Here is a 24,731-nt window from a genome sequence, read left to right on the forward strand (position 1 = left end):
TGGCCCCGTGAGGCCCTCCTGTCCGTGTCCCAGACCTTCTTCCAGAACGTGGAGTTCGGCAGTGAGGAGATAAAGGATCGTTTCAGTGAGATGTGTGTGGAGATCCACGTCAGTGTGACAGACATGGCCGAGAGGTTCTACTCTGAGCTGAGACGACGCTACTACACTACCCCCACCTCATACCTGGAACTGATTAACCTCTACCTGGCCATGTTGGGAGAGAAGAGACAGCAACTAGTGGCTGTAAGAGATCAGTAATACTACTGATTAATACTGTTTCATAATCAATAACTAATATTAACCTCTACCTGGCCATGTTGGGAGAGAAGAGACAGCAACTAGTGGCTGTAAGAGATCAGTAATACTACTGATTAATACTGTTTCATAATCAATAACTAATATTAACCTCTACCTGGCCATGTTGGGAGAGAAGAGACAGCAACTAGTGGCTGTAAGAGATCAGTAATACTACTGATTAATACTGTTTCATAATCAATAACTAATATTAACCTCTACCTGGCCATGTTGGGAGAGAAGAGACAGCAACTAGTGGCTGTAAGAGACAGATCTATAATACTGTTTAGCAATAGTAAACACAGCGGCTGTGAGACATCCATAATATGTATTATTTAATGTTATCAATACTCCAGTTTAGCACACTGGTTTCTTTGAAATGTGGCTATTTCTCTGAATGGGCGTCAATTCTATACTCCATTCAATCCAAGAAATGTAATTGCTTCTGTGTGTGTTTGTGTCTGTGTGTGTGTGTTTGCATGACTGTGTGTATCCCTTTGTGTGTTTGTGTGTTTGTTTCTGTGTGTGTATGTGTGTGTTTGCATGACTGCGTGTGTGTATCCCTGTGTGTGTCTGTGTGTGTCTGTGTGCGTGTGTGTGTATTCCTGTGTGTGCAGGCTCGTGACAGGGTAAAGAATGGTCTGACTAAGCTGTTGGAGACCAACGTGTTGGTGGATAAGATGAAGATAGACCTGTCAGCTCTGGAGCCTGTCCTCAAACAAAAGTCTATAGACGTCAACGCCCTCATGGGGAAACTAGCCGTGGACCAGGAGAGCGCTGACAAGGTGGGTATAGAGTGGAGCTAGGGAAACCAGTCGTTGACCAGGAGAGAGACGACATGGTGGGTATAGAGTGGAGCTAGGGAAACCAGTCGTTGACCAGGAGAGAGACGACATGGTGGGTATAGAGTGGAGCTAGGGGAACCAGTCGTTGACCAGGAGAGGGTGGAGCTAGGGAAACCAGTCGTGGACCAGGAGAGAGACGACATGGTGGGTATAGAGTGGAGCTAGGGAAACCAGTCGTGGACCAGGAGAGAGACGACATGGTGGGTATAGAGTGGAGCTAGGGGAAACCAGTCGTTGACCAGGAGAGGGTGGAGCTAGGGGAAACCAGTCGTGGACCAGGAGAGAGACGACATGGTGGGTATAGAGTGGAGCTAGGGGAAACCAGTCGTTGACCAGGAGAGGGTGGAGCTAGGGAAACCAGTCGTGGACCAGGAGAGGGTGGAGCTAGGGAAACCAGTCGTGGACCAGGAGAGGGTGGAGCTAGGGAAACCAGTCGTGGACCAGGAGAAGGTGGAGCTAGGGAAACCAGTCGTGGACCAGGAGAGCGCTGACAAGGTGGGTATAGAGTGGAGCTAGGGAAACCAGTCGTTGACCAGGAGAGAGACGACATGGTGGGTATAGAGTGGAGCTAGGGAAACCAGTCGTTGACCAGGAGAGAGACGACATGGTGGGTATAGAGTGGAGCTAGGGAAACCAGTCGTGGACCAGGAGAGAGACGACATGGTGGGTATAGAGTGGAGCTAGGGGAACCAGTCGTTGACCAGGAGAGGGTGGAGCTAGGGAAACCAGTCGTGGACCAGGAGAGAGACGACATGGTGGGTATAGAGTGGAGCTAGGGAAACCAGTCGTTGACCAGGAGAGAGACGACATGGTGGGTATAGAGTGGAGCTAGGGAAACCAGTCGTGGACCAGGAGAGAGACGACATGGTGGGTATAGAGTGGAGCTAGGGGAAACCAGTCGTTGACCAGGAGAGAGACGACATGGTGGGTATAGAGTGGAGCTAGGGAAACCAGTCGTGGACCAGGAGAGAGACGACATGGTGGGTATAGAGTGGAGCTAGGGAAACCAGTCGTTGACCAGGAGAGGGTGGAGCTAGGGAAACCAGTCGTGGACCAGGAGAGAGACGACATGGTGGGTATAGAGTGGAGCTAGGGAAACCAGTCGTTGACCAGGAGAGGGTGGAGCTAGGGAAACCAGTCGTGGACCAGGAGAGGGTGGAGCTAGGGAAACCAGTCGTGGACCAGGAGAGGGTGGAGCTAGGGAAACCAGTCGTGGACCAGGAGAAGGTGGAGCTAGGGAAACCAGTCGTGGACCAGGAGAGCGCTGACAAGGTGGGTATAGAGTGGAGCTAGGGAAACCAGTCGTTGACCAGGAGAGAGACGACATGGTGGGTATAGAGTGGAGCTAGGGAAACCAGTCGTTGACCAGGAGAGAGACGACATGGTGGGTATAGAGTGGCGCTAGGGAAACCAGTCGTTGACCAGGAGAGGGTGGAGCTAGGGAAACCAGTCGTGGACCAGGAGAGAGACGACATGGTGGGTATAGAGTGGAGCTAGGGAAACCAGTCGTTGACCAGGAGAGGGTGGAGCTAGGGAAACCAGTCGTTGACCAGGAGAGGGTGGAGCTAGGGAAACCAGTCGTTGACCAGGAGAGGGTGGAGCTAGGGAAACCAGTCGTTGACCAGGAGAGGGTGGAGCTAGGGAAACTAGTCGTTGACCAGGGAGAGGGTGGAGCTAGGGAAACTAGTCGTTGACCAGGAGAGGGTGGAGCTAGGGAAACTAGTCATTGACCAGGAGAGGGTGGAGCTAGGAAAACTAGTCTTTGACCAGGAGAGGGTGGAGCTAGGGAAACTAGTTGTTGACCAGGAGAGGGTGGAGCTAGGGAAACTAGTCGTTGACCAGGAGAGGGTGGAGCTAGGGAAACTAGTCGTTGACCAGGAGAGGGTGGAGCTAGGGAAACTAGTCATTGACCAGGAGAGGGTGGAGCTAGGGAAACTAGTCGTTGACCAGGGAGAGGGTGGAGCTAGGGAAACTAGTCGTTGACCAGGAGAGGGTGGAGCTAGGGAAACTAGTCATTGACCAGGAGAGGGTGGAGCTAGGGAAACTAGTCATTGACCAGGAGAGGGTGGAGCTAGGGAAACTAGTTGTTGACCAGGAGAGGGTGGAGCTAGGGAAACTAGTCATTGACCAGGAGAGGGTGGAGCTAGGGAAACTAGTCGTTGACCAGGAGAGGGTGGAGCTAGGAAAACTAGTCATTGACCAGGAGAGGGTGGAGCTAGGGAAACTAGTCGTTGACCAGGAGAGGGTGGAGCTAGGGAAACTAGTCATTGACCAGGAGAGAGTCAACATGGTGGGTATAGAGTGGAGCTAGGGAAACTAGTCGTTGACCAGGAGAGAGTGGAGCTAGGGAAACTAGTCATTGACCAGGAAAGAGTGGAGCTAGGGAAACCAGTCGTTGACCAGGAGAGATTCAACATGGTGGGTATAGGGTGGAGCTAGGGAAACTAGTCATTGACCAGGAGGGGGTGGAGCTAGGAAAACTAGTCATTGACCAGGAAAGGGTGGAGCTAGGGAAACCAGTCGTTGACCAGGAGAGAGTCAACATGGTGGGTATAGGGTGGAGCTAGGGAAACTAGTCGTAGACCATGAGAGGGTGGAGCTAGGGGAACTAGTCGTTAACCAGGAGAGGGTGGAGCTAGGGAAACTAGTCGTTGACCAGGAGAGGGTGGAGCTAGGGTAACTAGTTGTTGACCAGGAGAGGGTGGAGCTAGGGAAACTAGTCGTTGACCAGGAAAGGGTGGAGCTAGGGAAACCAGTCATTGACCAGGAGAGGGTGGAGCTAGGGAAACCAGTCGTTGACCAGGAGAGGGTGGAGCTAGGGAAACTAGTCGTAGACCAGGAGAGGGTGGAGCTAGGGAAACTAGTCGTTGACCAGGAGAGGGTGGAGCTAGGGAAACTAGTCGTTGACCAGGAGAGGGTGGAGCTAGGGAAACTAGTCGTTTACCAGGAGAGGGTGGAGCTAGGGAAACTAGTCATTGACCAGGAGAGGGTGGAGCTAGGGAAACTAGTCGTTGACCAGGAGAGGGTGGAGCTAGGGAAACTAGTCATAGACCAGGAGAGGGTGGAGCTAGGGAAACTAGTCATTGACCAGGAGAGGGTGGAGCTAGGGAAACTAGTCGTTGACCAGGAGAGGGTGGAGCTAGGGTAACTAGTTGTTGACCAGGAGAGGGTGGAGCTAGGGAAACTAGTCATTGACCAGGAGAGGGTGGAGCTAGGGAAACTAGTCGTTGACCAGGAGAGGGTGGAGCTAGGGAAAGTAGTTGTTGACCAGGAGAGGGTGGAGCTAGGGTAACTAGTTGTTGACCAGGAGAGGGTGGAGCTAGGGAAACCAGTCGTGGACCAGGAGAGAGACGACATGGTGGGTATAGGGTGGAGCTAGGGAAACCAGTCGTTGACCAGGAGAGGGTGGAGCTAGGGAAACCAGTCGTTGACCAGGAGAGGGTGGAGCTAGGGAAACCAGTCGTTGACCAGGAGAGGGTGGAGCTAGGGAAACCAGTCGTTGACCAGGAGAGGGTGGAGCTAAGGAAACCAGTCGTTGACCAGGAGAGGGTGGAGCTAGGGAAACCAGTCGTTGACCAGGAGAGGGTGGAGCTAGGGAAACCAGTCGTTGACCAGGAGAGGGTGGAGCTAGGGAAACTAGTTGTTGACCAGGAGAGGGTGGAGCTAGGGAAACTAGTCGTTGACCAGGAGAGGGTTGACAAGTGTGGTCATTTTTTTGTTTGAATGTTTATATGTTTCTAGGAGGAGTGTGTTGTATCTAGGGGGGGGGTTTCTTCATGTGCACTCCTATTCAACTCTACTGCGTCTGTCTGTCTGTCTGTCTGTCTGTCTGTCTGTCTGTCTGTCTGTCTGTCTGTCTGTCTGTCTGTCCGTCCGTCCGTCCCCAGGTGCGTAAAGTGGTGAAGGAGGACGAAGCCCTAGCCAAGGTGAAGGCTGAGGACACCCAGGCCATAGCAGCAGATGCCCAGAGGGATCTAGACGAGGCTCTGCCCGCTCTGGAAGGTGCCAACAAGGCCCTGGACTCACTGGACAAGGCAGACATCTCAGAGATCAGGGTCTTCACCAAACCACCTGACATGGTCATGACTGTCATGGAGGCCGTCTGCATCCTGCTGGGCAGCAAGTCAGTCCACTAACAACACTTAGATAACATATTGACAACGTTATGATTGATGCATGTCAGTCCGCTAACGACATTTAAATCACATATTGACAACATCATGATTCATGCATCTTAGATCAAAAATAAAATAAATGAGTATTGGTCACATACACATAGTTAGCAGATGGTAATGCGAGTGTAGCGAAATGCTTGTGTTTCTAGTTCCGACAGTGCAGTAATATCTAACAAGTAATCTAACAGTTCCCCAACAACTACGTAATACACACAAATCTAAAGGGATGAAATAAAGAATATGTACATATAAATATATGGATTAGCGATGGCCGAGTGGCATAGGCAAGATGCAGTAGATGGTATAGAGTACAGTATATACATATGAGATGAGTAATGTAAGATATGTTAACATTATTAAATTTGCATTGTTTGAAGTGACTAGTAGTTTGCCCCCGGTGATGCGTTGTGCAGAACGCACCACCCTCTGGAGAACCTTGAGGTTGAGGGCGGTGCAGTTGCCGTACCAGGCTGTGATACAGCCCGACAGGATGCTCTCGATTGTGCATCTGTAAAAGTTTGTCAGGCTTTTAGGTGACAAGCCACATTTCTTCAGCCTCATGAGGTTGAAGAGGCGCTATTGCGCCTTCACCACACTGTCTGTGTGGGTGGTCCATTTTCAGTTTGTCTGTGATGTGTACGCTGAGGAACTTTCCACCTTCTCCACTACTGTCCCTTCGATGTGGATAGGGGGGTGCTCCCTCTGCTGTTGGGTGAACAGAGAGTACAGGAGGGGGCTGAGCACGCACCCTTGTGGGGCCCCAGTGTTAAGGGTCAGCGAATTGGAGATGTTGTCACCTACCTTCACCACCTGGGGGCTGCCCATCAGAAAGTCCAGGACCCAATTTCACAAGGCGGGGTTGAGACCCAGGGCCTCCAGCTTAATGATGAGCTTGGAGGGTACGGGTATGGTATGGTATGGTGTTGAATGCTGAGCTGTAGTCAATGAATAGGTATTCCTCTTGTACAGATGGGATAGGGCAGTGTGCAGTGTAATGGTGATTGCATTGTCTGTGGACCTGTTGGGGCGGTATGCAAACTGAAGTGGGTCTAGGGAGGCAGGTAAGGTGGAGGTGATATGATCCTTGACTAGTCTCTCAAAGCACTTCATGATGACAGAATTGAGTGCTATGGGGCGGTAGTCATTTAGTTCAGTTATCTTTGCCTTCTTGGGTACAGGAACAATGGTAGCCATCTTGAAGCATGTGGTGGCCACTGAGAAGGAGAGGTGGGTCCGCAGTCCTTGTAAGTGGGCCGTGCCGGTGCACTGTATTATCCTCAAAGAGGACAAAGAAGGTGTTTATTTTGTCTGGAAGTGAGACGTCGGTGTCTGTGACGTGGCTGGTTTTCTTTGTAGTCCGTGATTGCCTGTAGACCCTGCCACATACGTCTCGTATCTGAGCTATTGAATTGCGACTCAACTTTGTCCCTATACCTTGTTTAATTGCCTTGCGGAGGGAATAACTACACTGTTTATATTCAGCCATATTCCCAGTCCTCTTTCCATGGTTAAATGTGGTGGTTCGCGCTTTCAGTTTTGCGCTAATTCTGCCATCCATCCACGATTTCTGATTAGGGTAGGTTTTAATAGTCACAGTGGGTACAACATCTCCAATGCACTTCCTTATAAACTCACTCACCGAGTCAGCATATAGACCGATGTTGTTCTCTGAGGCTGCCCGGAACATTTCCCAGTCCGCGTGATCAAAACAATCTTGGAGCGTGGATTCCGATTGGTCAGACCAGCATTGAATGATTCTAGTCACGGGTACATCTTCTTTCAGTTTCTGCCTATAAGACGGAAGGAGCAAGATGGAGTCGTGATCGGATTTGCCGAAGGGAGGGTGAGGGAGGGCCTTGTATGCATTGTGGAAGTTAAAGTAACAGTGATCGAGTGTAAGTGCTGCAATCAATATGTTGATAGAATTTAGGTAGCCTTGTTCTCAAATTTGCTTTGTTCAAATCCCCAGCTACAATAAATGCAGCCTCAGGATATATGGTTTACATATAGTCCTATGAAGTCCTTGTGGGCCGTCGTGGTGTCTGTTTGAGGGCGTATATACACAGCTGTGACGATAACTGACGAGTATTCTCTTGGGAGATAGTATCTCAGCTGCATGTCAGTCAGCTAACGATGCTTGGATACAGATTGATAACATAATCATTGTCTCTGCAACAAGTCAGTCCATGAAGGGTTAACTAATGTATTAGCTAATAGCATATTATTGTTGAACTTAATGCCATATGAGGCTGCCAATGGATGGATCGCTAACGTAGCAACAACTGATACTAATGTACCAGTGACTCCCAATGCATACACACAAAATGTATCTAGCCGGTGGGCTAGTTGGGTACATTTTCTACAAGCTGATCAGTACTAGCCTGGGCTACTGGGCTAGATACATTACCATCCCTGCATACAAACCCTATAGGGAATATGTTGTCATTGACCCATAGACAGAAGGTAGCTGTAGGGTCCAGTATGGGAGACTGGCTGAGGTCAGTCAGTACTCTACTACTGCTCTGCTTGACAAGAAGATAGTGAAGAATCATCATGTCCTCTTGTCTCTGTCTGTCTGATGGAATAATATGTCATCTGGATCGGTGGCTGGTGTTTTCTCTACTGCTTCCTGTCTGTACTCATAGCAGGCCTGTTAGCTAGCATGACTCCAGCTGTATCTCTCACACACACACACACACACACACACACACACACACACACACACTGTATTTCTCTCTCTCTTTACTTCAACTTTCTCTCTCTCTCTCTCGCTCTCTCTCTCTCTCTCCCCCACCTCTCCAGACCAGACTGGTCCAGTGCCAAGCAGGTGCTGGGTGACTCCTACTTCCTCAGGAAGCTGATGGAATATGACAAGGAAAACATTAAGCCCCAGATCCTCCAGAAGGTCACTAACTCTTTTGGACATTCCTGTATTCCTGTATTGGCTTCATTATTTGTTTGTATTTATTTCACTGCATTTGCAGAACCCCCCTCACTCTGGTCAAAAGTAGTGCACTATATAGGGAATAGGGCTCTGGTCAAGAGTAGTGCACTGTATAGGGTGCCGTTTGGGACACAAACTAAATAATGATGATTTTAATTGTTGTTGGTTATTTTAGCTTCAGAAGTACGTGAACAACCCGGACTTTGTCCCTGAGAAGGTGGAAAAGGTGTCCAAGGCCTGCAAGTCTATGTGTATGTGGGTCCGGGCCATGGACCTCTACTCCAGAGTCCTCAAGGAGGTCGGACCCAAGAAAGAAAGACTGGCCGCCGCACAGGTCAGTGGCACACACACACATGCACGCCATCCCCCCACTGGTTCCGATTGGAAGAGAAAACGTCAACAGGAATTGCTGTGTCAGATCTTCTTTACTAAGTACTGTATTAGGTATTTGTTTTTATATCCCACCCTTCTGGCTGCAGATGGAGCTGAATGCTACCATGGCAACCCTGAAGGAGAAGCAGGCCCAGCTACAGGAAGTACAGAACAAAATTAAGATCCTCCAGGACCAGTTTGACAAGAGCATCGCAGAGAAGGAGGGTCTGGGTAAGAGTTATAGAGGAGGGCCTGGGTAAGAGTTAGATAGGAGGGCCTGGGTAAGAGTTAGAGTGGAGGGCCTGGGTAAGAGTTAGAGAGGAGGGCCTGGGTAAGAGTTAGAGTGGAGGGCCTGGGTAAGAGTTAGAGAAGAGGGCCTGGGTAAGAGTTAGATAGGAGGGCCTGGGTAAGAGTTATAGAGGAGGATCTGGGTAAGAGTTAGAGTGGAGGGCCTGGGTAAGAGTTATAGAGGAGGGTCTGGATAAGAGTTATAGAGGAGGGCCTGGGTAAGAGTTAGAGTGGAGGGCCTGGGTAAGAGTTATAGAGGAGGGCCTGGGTAAGAGTTATAGAGGAGGATCTGGGTAAGAGTTAGGGAGGAGGATCTGGGTAAGAGTTAGAGTGGAGGGTCTGGATAAGAGTTATAGAGGAGGGCCTGGGTAAGAGTTATAGAGGAGGGCCTGGGTAAGAGTTATAGAGGAGGGCCTGGGTAAGAGTTATAGAGGAGGATCTGGGTAAGAGTTAGGGAGGAGGATCTGGGTAAGAGTTAGAGTGGAGGGCCTGGGTAAGAGTTAGAGAGGGCCTGGGTAAGAGTTAGAGAGGAGGGTCTGGGTAAGAGTTCTAGAGGAGGGTCTGGGTAAGAGTTAGAGAGGAGGGTCTGGGTAAGAGTTAGAGAGGAGGGTCTGGGTAAGAGTTCTAGAGGAGGGTCTGGGTAAGAGTTAGAGAGGAGGGTCTGGGTAAGAGTTAGAGAGGAGGGTCTGGGTAAGAGTTCTAGAGGAGGGTCTGGGTAAGAGTTAGAGAGGAGGGTCTGGGTAAGAGTTCTAGAGGAGGGTCTGGGTAAGAGTTCTAGAGGAGGGTCTGGGTAAGAGTTCTAGAGGAGGGTCTGGGTAAGAGTTAGAGAGGAGGGTCTGGGTACGAGTTAGAGAGGAGGGTCTGGGTAAGAGTTAGAGAGGGCCTGGGTAAGAGTTAGAGAGGAGGGTCTGGGTAAGAGTTAGAGAGGAGGGTCTGGGTAAGAGTTAGAGAGGAGGGTCTGGGTAAGAGTTCTAGAGGAGGGTCTGGGTAAGAGTTCTAGAGGAGGGTCTGGATAAGAGTTCTAGAGGAGGGTCTGGGTAAGAGTTAGAGAGGAGGGTCTGGGTAAGAGTTCTAGAGGAGGGTCTGGGTAAGAGTTAGAGAGGAGGGTCTGGGTAAGAGTTCTAGAGGAGGGTCTGGGTAAGAGTTCTAGAGGAGGGTCTGGGTAAGAGTTAGAGAGGAGGGTCTGGGTAAGAGTTAGAGAGGAGGGTCTGGGTAAGAGTTAGAGAGGAGGGTCTGTGTAAGAGTCAGAGAGGAGGGTCTGTGTAAGAGTCAGAGAGGAGGGTCTGGGTAAGAGTTAGAGAGGAGGGTCTGTGTAAGAGTTAGAGAGGAGGTTCTGGGTAAGAGTTAGAGAGGAGGTTCTGGGTAAGAGTTAGAGAGGAGGTTCTGGGTAAGAGTTAGAGAGGAGGATCTGGGTAAGACTGAGTTTGACAGATTTTGGCACATGATTTCCATCATGTTGGCACTTAAAGTTCCCACAATGTTTTCAAAGACAAACCCAAGTTCCAGGAACATGTCAGGACTAATCTACTGTAATCTCTTCTGTGTGCTGTCTGCTACATGAACTCTCTCTGCCTCCCATCCTCTCCCTCCCCTTACCGTCTCCCCCCCTTTCACCCCCAGCTAAGACCATGGCTCTGACCGAGGCGAGGCTGGGCCGTGCAGGGAAGCTGACAGCAGCTCTGGGGGATGAGCAGGTTCGCTGGCAGGAGAGCATCGAACTGTTTGAACAGGAGATCCATAACGTGGTGGGAAACGTCTTCATCGCTGCAGCCTGCGTGGCATACTACGGAGCCTTCACAATGCACTACAGACAACTGGTACATCCTTTATATACAGCCCGCTAATTCTCACTATAACCTACCACAGTATGTTGCATTATAACCATTCTAAACTACATAGCCTTCCCCTTGCGCTGGAGACACCTGGTATGTATGGCCTCTAAAGAGATGTTACTTTATACACATTTCTTACTATCTGTTATATACTTGTACTCTACTTTTGCGTCCTGCGTCTAAAAATTGCCGGATGTTCTCCGTACACTAGTGGAACCAAACCCAGTGAAGTCTGCCTGTTCCAGACAGTGTCTGTATGCCCACCTGTCTCCCTCGGGCCAGACGGAGAGCCAGACCTTGTGTCAGACTCCCTGCCCATACTGGCACTCTGGCCTAATGGCCCTCACTCACCTCAACCCACTGTCTCTGTGCTGTCTGTCAATACTACCACTGTCTCTGTGCTGTCTGTCAATACTACCACTGTCTCTGTGCTGTCTGTCAATACTACCACTGTCTCTGTGCTGTCTGTCAATACTACCACTGTCTATGTACTGTCTGTCAATACTACCACTGTCTCTGTGCTGTCTGTCAATACTACCACTGTCTCTGTGCTGTCTGTCAATGCTTCCACTGTCTCTGTGCTGTCTGTCAATACTACCACTGTCTCTGTACTGTCTGTCAATACTACCACTGTCTATGTGCTGTCTGTCAATGCTTCCACTGTCTCTGTGCTGTCTGTCAATGCTTCCACTGTCTCTGTGCTGTCTGTCAATACTACCAGTGTCTCTGTACTGTCTGTCAATACTACCACTGTCTGTCAATACTACCACTGTCTCTGTACTGTCTGTCAATACTACCACTGTCTCTGTACTGTCTGTCAATACTACCACTGTCTCTGTACTGTCTGTCAATGCTTCCACTGTCTATGTGCTGTCTGTCAATGCTTCCACTGTCTCTGCTGTCTGTCAATGCTTCCACTGTCTCTGTGCTGTCTGTCAATACTACCACTGTCTCTGTGCTGTCTGTCAATACTACCACTGTCTCTGTACTGTCTGTCAATACTACCACTGTCTGTCAATACTACCAGTGTCTCTGTACTGTCTGTCAATACTACCACTGTCTGTCAATACTACCGCTGTCTGTCAATACTACCACTGTCTATGTGTTGTCTGTCAATACTACCACTGTCTCTGTACTGTCTGTCAATACTACCACTGTCTCTGTACTGTCTGTCAATACTACCACTGTCTCTGTACTGTCTGTCAATACTACCACTGTCTCTGTACTGTCTGTCAATACTACCACTGTCTATGTGTTGTCTGTCAATACTACCACTGTCTCTGTACTGTCTGTCAATACTACCACTGTCTCTGTACTGTCTGTCAATACTACCACTGTCTCTGTACTGTCTGTCAATACCACCACTGTCTCTGTACTGTCTGTCAATACTACCACTGTCTCTGTACTGTCTGTCAATACTACCACTGTCTCTGTACTGTCTGTCAATATTACCACTGTCTCTGTACTGTCTGTCAATACTACCACTGTCTCTGTACTGTCTGTCAATACTACCACTGTCTGTCAATACTACCACTGTCTATGTGCTGTCTGTCAATACTACCACTGTCTATGTGCTGTCTGTCAATATACTACCACTGTGTCTGGTCTGTACTGTCTGTCAATATACTACCACTGTGTCTGTACTGTCTGTCAATACTACCACCGTCTCTGTTATGGCAGATGGTTATGCAGTCAGATAACTTGGGAATGTTCATTCATCCTGAATATACACTTCTCTGATTGTTGATAAGCGTGTGTGTGTGTGGCTGTGTGTGTGTGTAGCTGATAGACCAGTGGATTGTGCGATGCCAGGAGTTGGGCATCCCCATCAGTGCCAGCTTCAGCCTCATCAACATCCTGGGCGACCCCTATGAGATCCGCCTGTGGAACGCCGAGGGGTTGCCCCGCGATACCGTTTCCACTGAGAATGGAATCCTGGTTACCCGTGGACGCCGCTGGCCACTCATGATCGACCCTCAGGATCAGGTGACCCAGACGACAGCAAAACAGTGCTTTTTGTCTTAAATCATTCAACCAATCAATCAATTAGAAGTATTTGTATTACCACACTTTTCATCTCTTCTGGATTCAATCGTATGTACAGTTGAAGTCGGAATTTAACATACACTTAGGTTGGAGTCATTAAAACTTGTTTTTCAACCACTCCACAAATTTCTTGTTAACAGACTATTTTTCGCAAGTCGGTTAGGACATCTACTTTGTGGATGACACAAGTAATTTTTCCAACAATTGTTTACAGACAGATTATTTCACTTATAATTCACTGTATCACAATTCCAGTGGGTCAGAAGTTTACATGCACTAAGTTGACTGTGCCTTTAAACAGCTTGGAAAATTCCAGAAAATGATGTCATGGCTTTAGAAGCTTCTGATTGGCTAATTGACATCATTAGAGTCAATTGGAGGTGTACCTGTGGATGTATTTCAAGGCCTACCTTCAAACTCAGTGCCTCTTTGCTTGACATCATGGGAAAATCAAAAGAAATCAGTCAAGACTTCAGAAAAAAAATTGTCTGGTTCGTCCTTGGGAGCAATTTCCAAACGTCTGAAGGTACCACGTTCATCTGTACAAACAATAGTACGCAAGTATAAACACCATGGGACCACGCAGCCGTCATACTGCTCAGGAAGGAGATGCGTTCTGTCTCCTAGAGATGAACGTACTTTGGTGCGAAAAGTGCAAATCAATCCCAGGACAACAGCAAAGGACCTTGTGAAGATGCTGGAGGAAACAGGTACGAAAGTATCTATAGCCACAGTTAAACGAGTCCTATATCGACATAACCTCAAAGGCTGCTCAGCAAGGAAGAAGCCACTGCTCCAAAACCGCCATAAAAAAAGCCAGACTACGGTTTGCAACTGCACATGGGACAAAGATCGTACTTTTTGGAGGAATGTCCTCTGGTCTGATGAAACAAAAATAGAACTATTTGGACATAATGACCATTGTTTTGTTTGGAGGAAAAAGGGGGAGGCTTGCAAGCCGAAGAACACCATCCCAACCGTGAAGCACGGGGGTGGTAGCATCATGTTGTGGGGGTGCTTTACTGCAGGAGGGACTGGTGCACTTTACAAAATAGATGGCATCATGAGGAAAGAAAATGATGTGTATATATTGAAGCAACATCTCAAGATATCAGTCAGGAAGTTAAAGCTTGGTCGCAAATGGGTCTTCCAAATGGACAATGACCCCAAGCATATTTCCAATGTTGTGGCAAAATGGCTATATAGGACTCGTTTTACTGTGGATATAGATACTTTTGTACCGGTTTCCTCCAGCATCAAGGTCCTTTGCTGTTGTTCTGGGATTGATTTGCACTTTTCGCACCGAAGTACGTTCATCTCTAGGAGACAGAATGAATCTCCTTCCTGAGCGGTATGATGGCTGCGTGGTCCCATGGTATTTATTCTTGCATACTGTTGTTTGTACAGATGAGCGTGGTACCTTCAGGCATTTGGAAATTGCTCCCAAGGATGAACCAGACTTGTGGAGGTCTACAATTTTTATTTTTTATTTTCCCATGATGTCAAGCAAAGAGGCACTGAGTTTGAAGGTAGGCCTTGAAATTCATACACAGGTACACCTCCAATTGACTCAAATGATGTCAATTAGCCTATCAGAAGCTTCTAAAGCCATGACATCATTTTCTGGAATTTTCCAAGCTGTTTAAAGGCACACAAAGTTGACTGTATGTAAACTTTTGACCCACTGGAATTGTGATACAGTGAATTATAAGTGAAATAATCTGTCTGTAAACAAATGTTGGAAAAGTTACTTGTGTCATGCACAAAATAGATGTCCTAACCGACTTGCCAAAACTATAGTTTGTTAACAAGAAATTTGTGGAGTGGTTGAAAAACGAGTTTTAATGACTCCAACCTAAGTGTATGTAAACTTCCCACTTCAACTGTATATTTGATTGAGATTCTATAACACATTGTTTAATCACAGGTACCTTTTATATGCGATGGTGTTGCAAATATTTATTCATCTTATACTTTGTAATAGGCTACTTGTCAAGTTGTATTTCTAGTTGTAATTTTCTATATTCTTGTATTGGCTTTGATGACCAAAGTTATTTTTCTGTGGCTACATCTGCTAAAATAACAGTTGTGTTGTGGCTCAAACCCTGACTCCCATTCCCAGACCCCAGCATGGAACAAACCCTGACTCCCATTCTCAGACCCCAGCCTGGAACAAACCCTGACTCCCATTCCCAGACCCCAGCATGGAACAAGGCAACAACAGGAGACAACAGCCCTGAGACACTAAGACTATTCCCACTCTCTCTGTGTTGTAATCACACACACACACGTGCGTGCGCACACACACACACACACACACACACACTCACTCCATGCGCTTGGCCACTCTGTAGTTTGACTCTTAGCTCCAGTCCCCTGACACCTCTTATGTTGCTCCCTGTCATCTTTTGTTTCTTTCTCCTTCTCTCTTTCTTTGGGCCGCTGCCCCAGGGAGCGGTCTGTTGACTGGTTTCTGTCTGCCGTGCACAGGCCGTGATGGAGATGGGGAGAGGCAGGGAGTTAAGCAGGCAGGGAGGCTTGCTGACAGCCTAGCATGGGGACACTTCATTGTTCGGCTGGCGCAGACCATCTCAAACGCACACAAATAGACTCACACACACATGGCTTGTCTGTCGACTGACTCAAATGTAGTGCATTTCTGTTTGTCAGTTTTCGTTCATGTCGATGAGAATGATTCTGAATCACCAGGGGTGTCAAACTCATTCCATGAAGGGCCTGGTGTCTGCAGGTTTTAGTTGTTTCCTTTCATTTACACCTAAACGACCAGGTGTGTGGAGTTCCTTACTAATTAGTGACCTTAATTCATCAATCAAGTACAAGAGAGGAGCGAAAACCTGCCGACACTCGGTCCTTCGAGTGTTCCAGTCTGGGGTCTGGGAATGGGAGTCAGGGTTTGTTCCAGTCTGGGGTCTGGGAATGGGAGTCAGGGTTTGTTCCAGGCTGGGGTCTGGGAATGGGAGTCAGGGTTTGTTCCAGTCTGGGAATGGGAGTCAGGGTTTGTTCCAGGCTGGGGGCTGGGAATGGGAGTCAGGGTTTGTTCCAGGCTGGGGTCTGGGAATGGGAGTCAGGGTTTGTTCCAGGCTGGGGTCTGGGAATGGGAGTCAGGGTTTGTTCCAGTCTGGGAATGGGAGTCAGGGTTTGTTCCAGGCTGGGGGCTGGGAATGGGAGTCAGGGTTTGTTCCAGGCTGGGGTCTGGGAATGGGAGTCAGGGTTTGTTCCAGTCTGGGGTCTGGGAATGGGAGTCAGGGTTTGTTCCAGGCTGGGGTCTGGGAATGGGAGTCAGGGTTTGTTCCAGTCTGGGGTCTGGGAATGGGAGTCAGGGTTTGTTCCAGGCTGGGGGCTGGGAGTGGGGGTCAGGGTCAGGGTTTGTTCCAGTCTGGGGTCTGGGAAAGGGAGTCAGGGTTTGTTCCAGCTGGGGGCTGGTAATGGGAGTCAGGGTTTGTTCCAGGCTGGGGTCTGGGAATGGGAGTCAGGGTTTGTTCCAGTCTGGGAATGGGAGTCAGGGTTTGTTCCAGGCTGGGGGCTGGGAATGGGAGTGGGGGTCAGGGTCAGGGTTTGTTCCAGTCTGGGGTCTGGGAAAGGGAGTCAGGGTTTGTTCCAGTCTGGGGTCTGGGAAAGGGAGTCAGGGTTTGTTCCAGGCTGGGGTCTGAGAATGGGAGTCAGGGTTTGTTCCAGGCTGGGGGCTGGGAATGGGAGTCAGGGTTTGTTCCAGGCTGGGGTCTGAGAATGGGAGTCAGGGTTTGTTCCAGGCTGGGGTCTGGGAATGGGAGTCAGGGTTTGTTCCAGGCTGGGGGCTGGGAATGGGAGTCAGGGTTTGTTCCAGGCTGGGGTCTGGGAATGGGAGTCAGGGTTTGAGCCACAACACAACTGTTATTTTAGCAGATGTAGCCACAGAAAAATAACTTTGGTCATCAAAGCCAATATAGTGACTTTCTGGTATGAGAGGAATTTTCATGACCCCTCAGTGGTGGTCACATGAATACTTTAAAGTGACAATATGGAAGTTCTGTCCCTTGTGGCATTGAGATGGTTTAGCTACACAATCACAACCAACCTGAAACAAAACAAATAATCCCTCATTTAAAATGCTTTATACAACTGTGTCTGGTCCGTCTCCAGGCCAACCGTTGGATCCGTTCCAAGGAGACCAAGAACGGTCTGAAGGTGATCAAGCTGACCGACGCTGGTTTCCTGCGAACCCTGGAGAACGCCATCCGCATGGGAATGCCCGTACTGCTGGAGGAGGTCAGTACTATGGCAGCCATTGTGGGTCAAGATTCACCATGGAGATTAGTCTCGGGGGGACAGTTCTAACCTCCATTTTGGGTCTAGAGTTAGCAAAGAGACCTGAGTGAGTTGACTTGGAATAGGAAGAATGGTAAAACTGACCAGCGTGACGTCCGTTTTGTGTCCTGGTTGTGTGTGAGTAGCTGAAGGAGACTGTGGACCCGGCTCTGGAGCCCATCCTGCTGAAGCAGACGTTTGTGGCGGGCGGCCGCACCCTCATCCGCCTCGGAGACTCCGACATTGACTACAACAAGAAATTCAGGTTCTACATGACCACCAAGATGGCCAACCCCCACTACCTGCCTGAGGTGGGTCAAACAACCTGAAATTAGCACCAGCCTTCAGCCAAACACTGGTAAAAAGCCTGACTGGCTAGTGATTTATTCTACCCAGCCGTTTTGGAATGCAGTCCATTTCAGTCTGTATTAATATGGCCTGGGTCGTGTTTGCTTTGCATCAATACCAGATGGATCATGTTTGCTTTGCATCAATACCAGATGGATCATGTTTGCTTTGCATCAATACCAGATGGATCATGTTTGCTTTGCATCAATACCAGATGGCTTTTAATGGAATTTCAATGTCCATGTAGTTTATCCACAGTCTAAATGAACAGCTCTACAATCAAAGGTCCCGTCATTTCACCCCAGAGCACTTTACTCAGAATAATTGGTATTTCCTTTTTAGTTTGTCAAAACCAATGCCGACCAATTGAAAGGAATACATACATGTTTAGACTAAATGTAGGTTAGTAAAGCGTCTGGTTTCTCACCTGTTTCTCACCCACACAAAAAACATAAAATAACCACATTAGACGCTCACACACACACACCCTGCCCTCTCTCTCTCTCCATGCCAAACGTTGGCACTAGGAACACTGTAAGGAGTTGGCTCACACAGGGCGCTGTCAGCCTGGCACAGGCCATGATGATGGGTGGTTGCTGTGAAGAGCCTTGCCCACCTGCCAGACAGCCATGCCCCTTAGTTCACCCAGCCTACGGGTGCAGCGCCTGCTGTCATTTGAAGGCCCTATCAGCCTGCTCCAGCCCTCTTCAGCCCCACAACACAGGGCCGGTGCTAGTCTCAGCCCTATTCCCCGGGCCCAGCAAAGCACAATCAGTCAGTCTGTCAACTCCCTTTAAACACACAGCTGGACACAGCTGTCACAGATAGATAGTCTAACACACAGCTTACAGTCTGGACACAGCTGTCACAGATAGATAGTCTAACACACAGCTTACAGTCTGGACACAGCTGTCACAGATAGACAGTCTAACACACAGCTTACAGTCTGGACACAGCTGTCACAGATAGATAGTCTAACACACAGCTTACAGTCTGGACACAGCTGTCACAGATAGATAGTCTAACACACAGCTTACAGTCTGGACACAGCTGTCACAGATAGATAGTCTAACACACAGCTTACAGTCTGGACACAGCTGTCACAGATAGATAGTCTAACACACAGCTTACAGTCTGGACACAGCTGTCACAGATAGATAGTCTAACACACAGCTTACAGTCTGGACACAGCTGTCACAGATAGATAGTCTAACACACAGCTTACAGTCTGGACACAGCTGTCACAGATAGATAGTCTAACACACAGCTTACAGTCTGGACACAGCTGTCACAGATAGATAGTCTAACACACAGCTTACAGTCTGGACACAGCTGTCACAGATAGATAGTCTAACACACAGCTTACAGTCTGGACACAGCTGTCACAGATAGATAGTCTAACACACAGCTTACAGTCTGGACACAGCTGTCACAGATAGATAGTCTAACACACAGCTTACAGTCTGGACACAGCTGTCACAGATAGATAGTCTAACACACAGCTTACAGTCTGGACACAGCTGTCACAGATAGATAGTCTAACACACAGCTTACAGTCTGGACACAGCTGTCACAGATAGATAGTCTAACACACAGCTTACAGTCTGGACACAGCTGTCACAGATAGATAGTCTAACACACAGCTTACAGTCTGGACACAGCTGTCACAGATAGATAGTCTAACACACAGCTTACAGTCTGGACACAGCTGTCACAGATAGATAGTCTAACACACAGCTTACAGTCTGGACACAGCTGTCACAGATAGATAGTCTAACACACAGCTTACAGTCTGGACACAGCTGTCACAGATAGATAGTCTAACACACAGCTTACAGTCTGGACACAGCTGTCACAGATAGATAGTCTAACACACAGCTTACAGTCTGGACACAGCTGTCACAGATAGATAGTCTAACACACAGCTTACAGTCTGGACACAGCTGTCACAGATAGATAGTCTAACACACAGCTTACAGTCTGGACACAGCTGTCACAGATAGATAGTCTAACACACAGCTTACAGTCTGGACACAGCTGTCACAGATAGATACTCTAACATACAGAGACATCTGCCAGGATTCATTAATAATTGGAGTGGGCGTTTGCTGAAGCTCATACTGGTTAGTGTGTTATGATTAGTAGTTGGTCAGATTTGATTGGTTGTTGATGTGTGGAGTTCACCCACCTGTTTTCTAGGTGTGTATCAAAGTGACCATCATCAACTTCACTGTGACCAAGTCTGGTCTGGAGGACCAGCTTCTCAGGTAGACAACACAACTCTTGTCCCCTCTGACTCTCGCTCTCCTCATTAAAGGGGTTCAGACTGTGTGTGTGGTATGACCGAGTGGTTGACTTGCGTTCCTTCTCTCTCTCCCCTCACAGTGACGTGGTTCGTCTGGAGCGTCCTGACCTGGAGGAACAGAGGAACCAGCTGATTGTGAGGATCAACGCCGACCGCAACCAGCTGAAAGCCATCGAGGACCGCATCCTCAAACTGCTCTTCAACTCCAAGGGAAACATCCTGGACAATGAGGAGCTGGTGCAGACCCTGCAGGAGTCAAAGGTCAGGGGTCATTGTGGGGTCATGGGGGTAGACAGTAGGATTGTCGAACTCTCAGGTGTGGTCGACTTTCTAACCATCTTTCTGTAGGCCTAGTTTGTGTTCTTCCTGTCCCTCAAATGTCTTTGTGTTGGTTTCCCTTTCTTTCTGCCTTCCTCTCTCTCTCTCTCTCTCTCTCTCTCTCTCGCTCTCTCTCGCTCTCTCTCTCTCTCTCTCTCGCTCTCTCTCTCTCTCTCTCTCTCTCTCTCTCTCTCTCTCTCTCTCTCTCGCTCTCTCGCCTCTCTCGCTCTCTCTCTCTCGCTCTCTCTCTCTCTCTCGCTCGCTCTCTCTCTCTCTCTCTCTCGCTCTCTCTCGCTCTCTCGCTCTCTCGCTCCCTCTCTCCAGGTGACGTCAGAGGCCATTAAGCATCGTTTGGAGGAGGCGGAGGCGACAGAGCTGATGATCAACGCGGCCAGGGAGCGTTACCGGCCCGTGGCCACACGAGGCTCCGTCATGTACTTTGTCATCGCCAGCCTCTCTGAGATAGACCCCATGTACCAGTTCTCCCTCAAGTACTTCAAACAGGTGACCTTCCTGTCACTGTGGTCGAGAATGATTGGTTCTCTGACCTTCATAAATCAGCAATGTTGTTTTTCCCTTTGTGTCATAGTGTATCAGCAACATTCACAGTGGGGCTTTTTCCCTCTGGAGTTGACTTTCTCATCTTCACATCTCCCCAATCACCCCCTCCCTCCCTCTCTCTCTCTCTCTCCCCTGATCATCTCTTCCCCATCTCCTCCCCACCTTCCTCCCTCCCTCTCCTCCCTCTCCCTCTCTCTCCCCTGATCATCTCCTCCCCACCTTCCTCCCTCCCTCTCTCTCTCCCCTGATCATCTCCTCCCCACCTTCCTCCCTCCCTCTCCTCCCTCTCTCTCTCTCTCTCCCCTGATCACCTCTTCCCCATCTCCTCCCCACCTTCCTCCCTCCCTCTCCTCCCTCTCCCTCTCTCTCCCCTGATCATCTCCTCCCCACCTTCCTCCCTCTCCCTCTCTCTCCCCTGATCATCTCCTCCCCACCTTCCTCCCTCCCTCTCCCTCCCCTCTCTCTCTCTCTCCCCTGATCACCTCTTCCCCATCTCCTCCCCACCTTCCTCCCTCCCTCTCCTCCCTCTCTCTCTCTCTCTCCCTGATCACCTCTTCCCCATCTCCTCCCCACCTTCCTCCCTCTCCCCTGCTCTCCCTGATCCCCCTCCCCTGTAGCTCTTTAACTCCACCATAGAGATATCAGAGAAGAGCAGTGTTCTGGAGGAGCGCCTGCAGATCCTCCTGGACCAGACCCTGCTCACCAGCTACACCAACGTATCCCGCGGCCTGTTTGAGCAGCACAAGACCATCTACAGGTAAAGGGGGTTTGACCTTTTCTTTAAGCTGCATTCTGGGTATCAAATGGGCTATACAAATATATTCATGATGATGATGATTCATATTTTTTTTATTACAGCTTCATGCTTTGTGTGGACATCATGCGCCAGCATGGCGAGGTCTCTGACGCAGAGTGGCAGCACTTCCTGCGAGGAGCGCCCCCCCCTTGACAAGGTAGTCAGGTTGATTGACGGGCCCATCAGCCAATCAAATGGGACTATCGTCCACTGTCAGCCAATTAAATGGAACTAGTGTCCACTCTAAGCCAGTCAAAAATGATAGATATGTGAGCTCTTAGCAAATCACAGGAAGAATTTCAAGCCCTTTACCAATCATAGAGTTTATATTTCAGCCCCTTATTTAATCATATTACTGTTCACACCCAAACCAGAAAGAGGGCTCAGGTTTGTTGTAATATGCAGCACAACATAAATGTTGATAAACTGTAAATTGTCACTGGTCTATGGCAGGGCTGTCTGGGATCTCTCCCTAATATGAAGATATGTCTTGAGCCAGACAATGATTCCCACTTCTTCTATCCCTCAGCAGTCTTACCTCAGTCCATTAGGAATGCATCATTTTAAATCTCCTAATTAAGAGTGTCTGTATACCAGAGGGCTTGTCAGCCTCTTTCCCGCTTTGCAAGAGAGAGAAACAGACGGGGAGAGTCCCCTCTAACCTGTGACTGTGTGTAGAATACTGATCTCCCCATGTGTCTGTGTGTAATCAATGACCTACCTGTCTCCAGAGAGGCAGATCTAGGATCAGCTAACCCTCCCCAATTCTAACTCTAACCATAAGATGTGCCACACACTAAACTAGCCTGAGAACAGTGTGTTGGGACACAGTCTTCGTAATCTTTCTCTAGAGCAGGGTTTCTAGAAGAGTTCTGACAAGAGTGGATTGCTGAATGTATTATTCAATGACTCTATATTTAATGGGTGGTTTAGTCTGTCTCTATATGTCGTTATTTAAGCAGGGGAAAGATGGCCGCTTTGTCTGAAACTGGGACCCTAAACCATTGGGGGACGATTCTCATTAAAAATATGTCCTGCTCCTCCTACGTCCTCCCCTGCTTATCTTCTTTTCACCCCCCCCCACCTCATCTTCCCTCCATCCATCACCTCGGTTCTCCACATAATACCCAATGTCCCCTTGTCCTCCCCTCCTCTTCTGTCTCCTGTCCACACCCCCTCTATCTATCATTCTCTTCTGTCGCCTCTCCACACCCCCTCTCTATCTATCCATTCGCTTCTCTGTCCACTCCACTTCTCTTATCTTTTGTACCCTCTCCCTTCCTCCTCTCCCTTCCTCCATCCCTCTCCCCTCTCTCTACATTCCTCCCTCGCGTTCTGCATCCCTCTATCCATCTCCAACACTCTATCAATTTTTCCTTTGCCGCACCACTCCTTCTCTCTTCCTCCCACCCCTGGCTCTCTCTCTCTCCCTCCCTCTCCCCATCAGGATCATCCAGAGAGGCCTGACGTGCCATGGCTAGCAGAGTTTACCTGGCAGACATGCTGTGAGCTGGAGGATACTCTGCCCTGCTTCAACGGCATCAAGAGAGAGATCACCGCCACACCCATCACTATAAAACTAGGTAGAGTAGTAACACAGCTATAATAACCTAGACACCCATCTCTATAAAACTAGGTAGAGTAGTAACACAGCTAAAATAACCTAGACACCCATCTCTATAAAACTAGGTAGAGTAGTAACACAGCTAAAATAACCTAGACACCCATCTCTATAAAACTAGGTAGAGTAGTAACACAGCTAAAATAACCTAGACACCCATCTCTATAAAACTAGGTAGAGTAGTAACACAGCTAAAATAACCTAGACACCCATCTCTATAAAACTAGGTAGAGTAGTAACACAGCTAAAATAACCTAGACACCCATCTCTATAAGACTAGGTAGAGTAGTAACACAGCTAAAATAACCTAGACACCCATCTCTATAAAACTAGGTAGAGTAGTAACACAGCTAAAATAACCTAGACACCCATCTCTATAAAACTAGGTAGAGTAGTAACACAGCTAAAATAACCTAGACACCCATCTCTATAAAACTAGGTAGAGTAGTAACACAGCTATAATAACCTAGACACCCATCTCTATAAAACTAGTTAGAGTAGTAACACTCAGCTAAAATAACCTAGACACCCATCTCTATAAAACTAGGTAGAGTAGTAACACAGCTATAATAACCTAGACACCCATCTCTATAAAACTAGGTAGAGTAGTAACACAGCTATAATAACCTAGACACCCATCTCTATAAAACTAGGTAGAGTATTCACACAGCTATAATAACCTAGACACCCATCTCTATAAAACTAGGTAGAGTAGTAACACAGCTATAATAACCTAGACACCCATCTCTATAAAACTAGGTAGAGTAGTAACACAGCTATAATAACCTAGACACCCATCTCTATAAAACTAAGTAGAGTAGTAACCCTGCTAAAATAACCTAGACACCCATCTCTATAAAACTAGGTAGAGTAGTAACACAGCTATAATAACCTAGACACCCATCTCTATAAAACTAGGTAGAGTAGTAACACAGCTAAAATAACCTAGACACCCATCTCTATAAAACTAGGTAGAGTAGTAACACAGCTATAATAACCTAGACACCCATCTCTATAAAACTAGGTAGAGTAGTAACACAGCTAAAATAACCTAGACACCCATCTCTATAAAACTAGGTAGAGTAGTAACACAGCTAAAATAACCTAGACACCCATCTCTATAAAACTAGGTAGAGTAGTAACACAGCTAAAATAACCTAGACACCCATCTCTATAAAACTAGGTAGAGTAGTAACACAGCTATAATAACCTAGACACCCATCTCTATAAAACTAGGTAGAGTAGTAACACAGCTATAATAACCTAGACACCCATCTCTATAAAACTAGGTAGAGTAGTAACACAGCTAAAATAACCTAGACACCCATCTCTATAAAACTAGGTAGAGTAGTAACACAGCTACAATGACCTAGACACCCATCTCTATAAAACTAGGTAGAGTAGTAACACAGCTATAATAACCTAGACACCCATCTCTATAAAACTAGGTAGAGTAGTAACACTCAGCTAAAATAACCTAGACACCCATCTCTATAAAACTAGGTAGAGTAGTAACACAGCTAAAATAACCTAGACGCCCATCTCTATAAAACTAGGTAGAGTAGTAACACAGCTAAAATAACCTAGACAACCATCTCTATAAAACTAGGTAGAGTAGTAACACAGCTATAATAACCTAGACACCCATCTCTATAAAACTAGGTAGAGTAGTAACACAGCT

The 24,731-nt window shown here is 48.0% G+C and overlaps 1 protein-coding gene across 1 annotated transcript in view; it reads left to right on the plus strand.

Moving 5' to 3' along the window:
- Positions 1-24,731, plus strand: part of LOC106602133 (dynein axonemal heavy chain 6) — a gene marked incomplete at its 5' end in the record, with an annotated part of 26,363 nt that continues 1,632 nt past the window's right edge. Inside the window, 16 exon segments of the mRNA XM_045713940.1 lie at positions 1-243; positions 912-1,079; positions 5,027-5,262; positions 8,117-8,219; positions 8,434-8,592; positions 8,738-8,861; positions 10,539-10,735; positions 12,533-12,736; positions 16,937-17,062; positions 17,248-17,412; positions 19,649-19,716; positions 19,835-20,015; positions 20,397-20,576; positions 21,251-21,390; positions 21,492-21,586; positions 22,877-23,012. Coding sequence (XP_045569896.1) covers positions 1-243; positions 912-1,079; positions 5,027-5,262; positions 8,117-8,219; positions 8,434-8,592; positions 8,738-8,861; positions 10,539-10,735; positions 12,533-12,736; positions 16,937-17,062; positions 17,248-17,412; positions 19,649-19,716; positions 19,835-20,015; positions 20,397-20,576; positions 21,251-21,390; positions 21,492-21,582 — 2,385 coding nt within the window.

The sequence above is a fragment of the Salmo salar genome, unplaced genomic scaffold (genome assembly GCF_905237065.1).
Source record: "Salmo salar unplaced genomic scaffold, Ssal_v3.1, whole genome shotgun sequence".
Taxonomy (NCBI): Eukaryota; Metazoa; Chordata; class Actinopteri; order Salmoniformes; family Salmonidae; genus Salmo; species Salmo salar.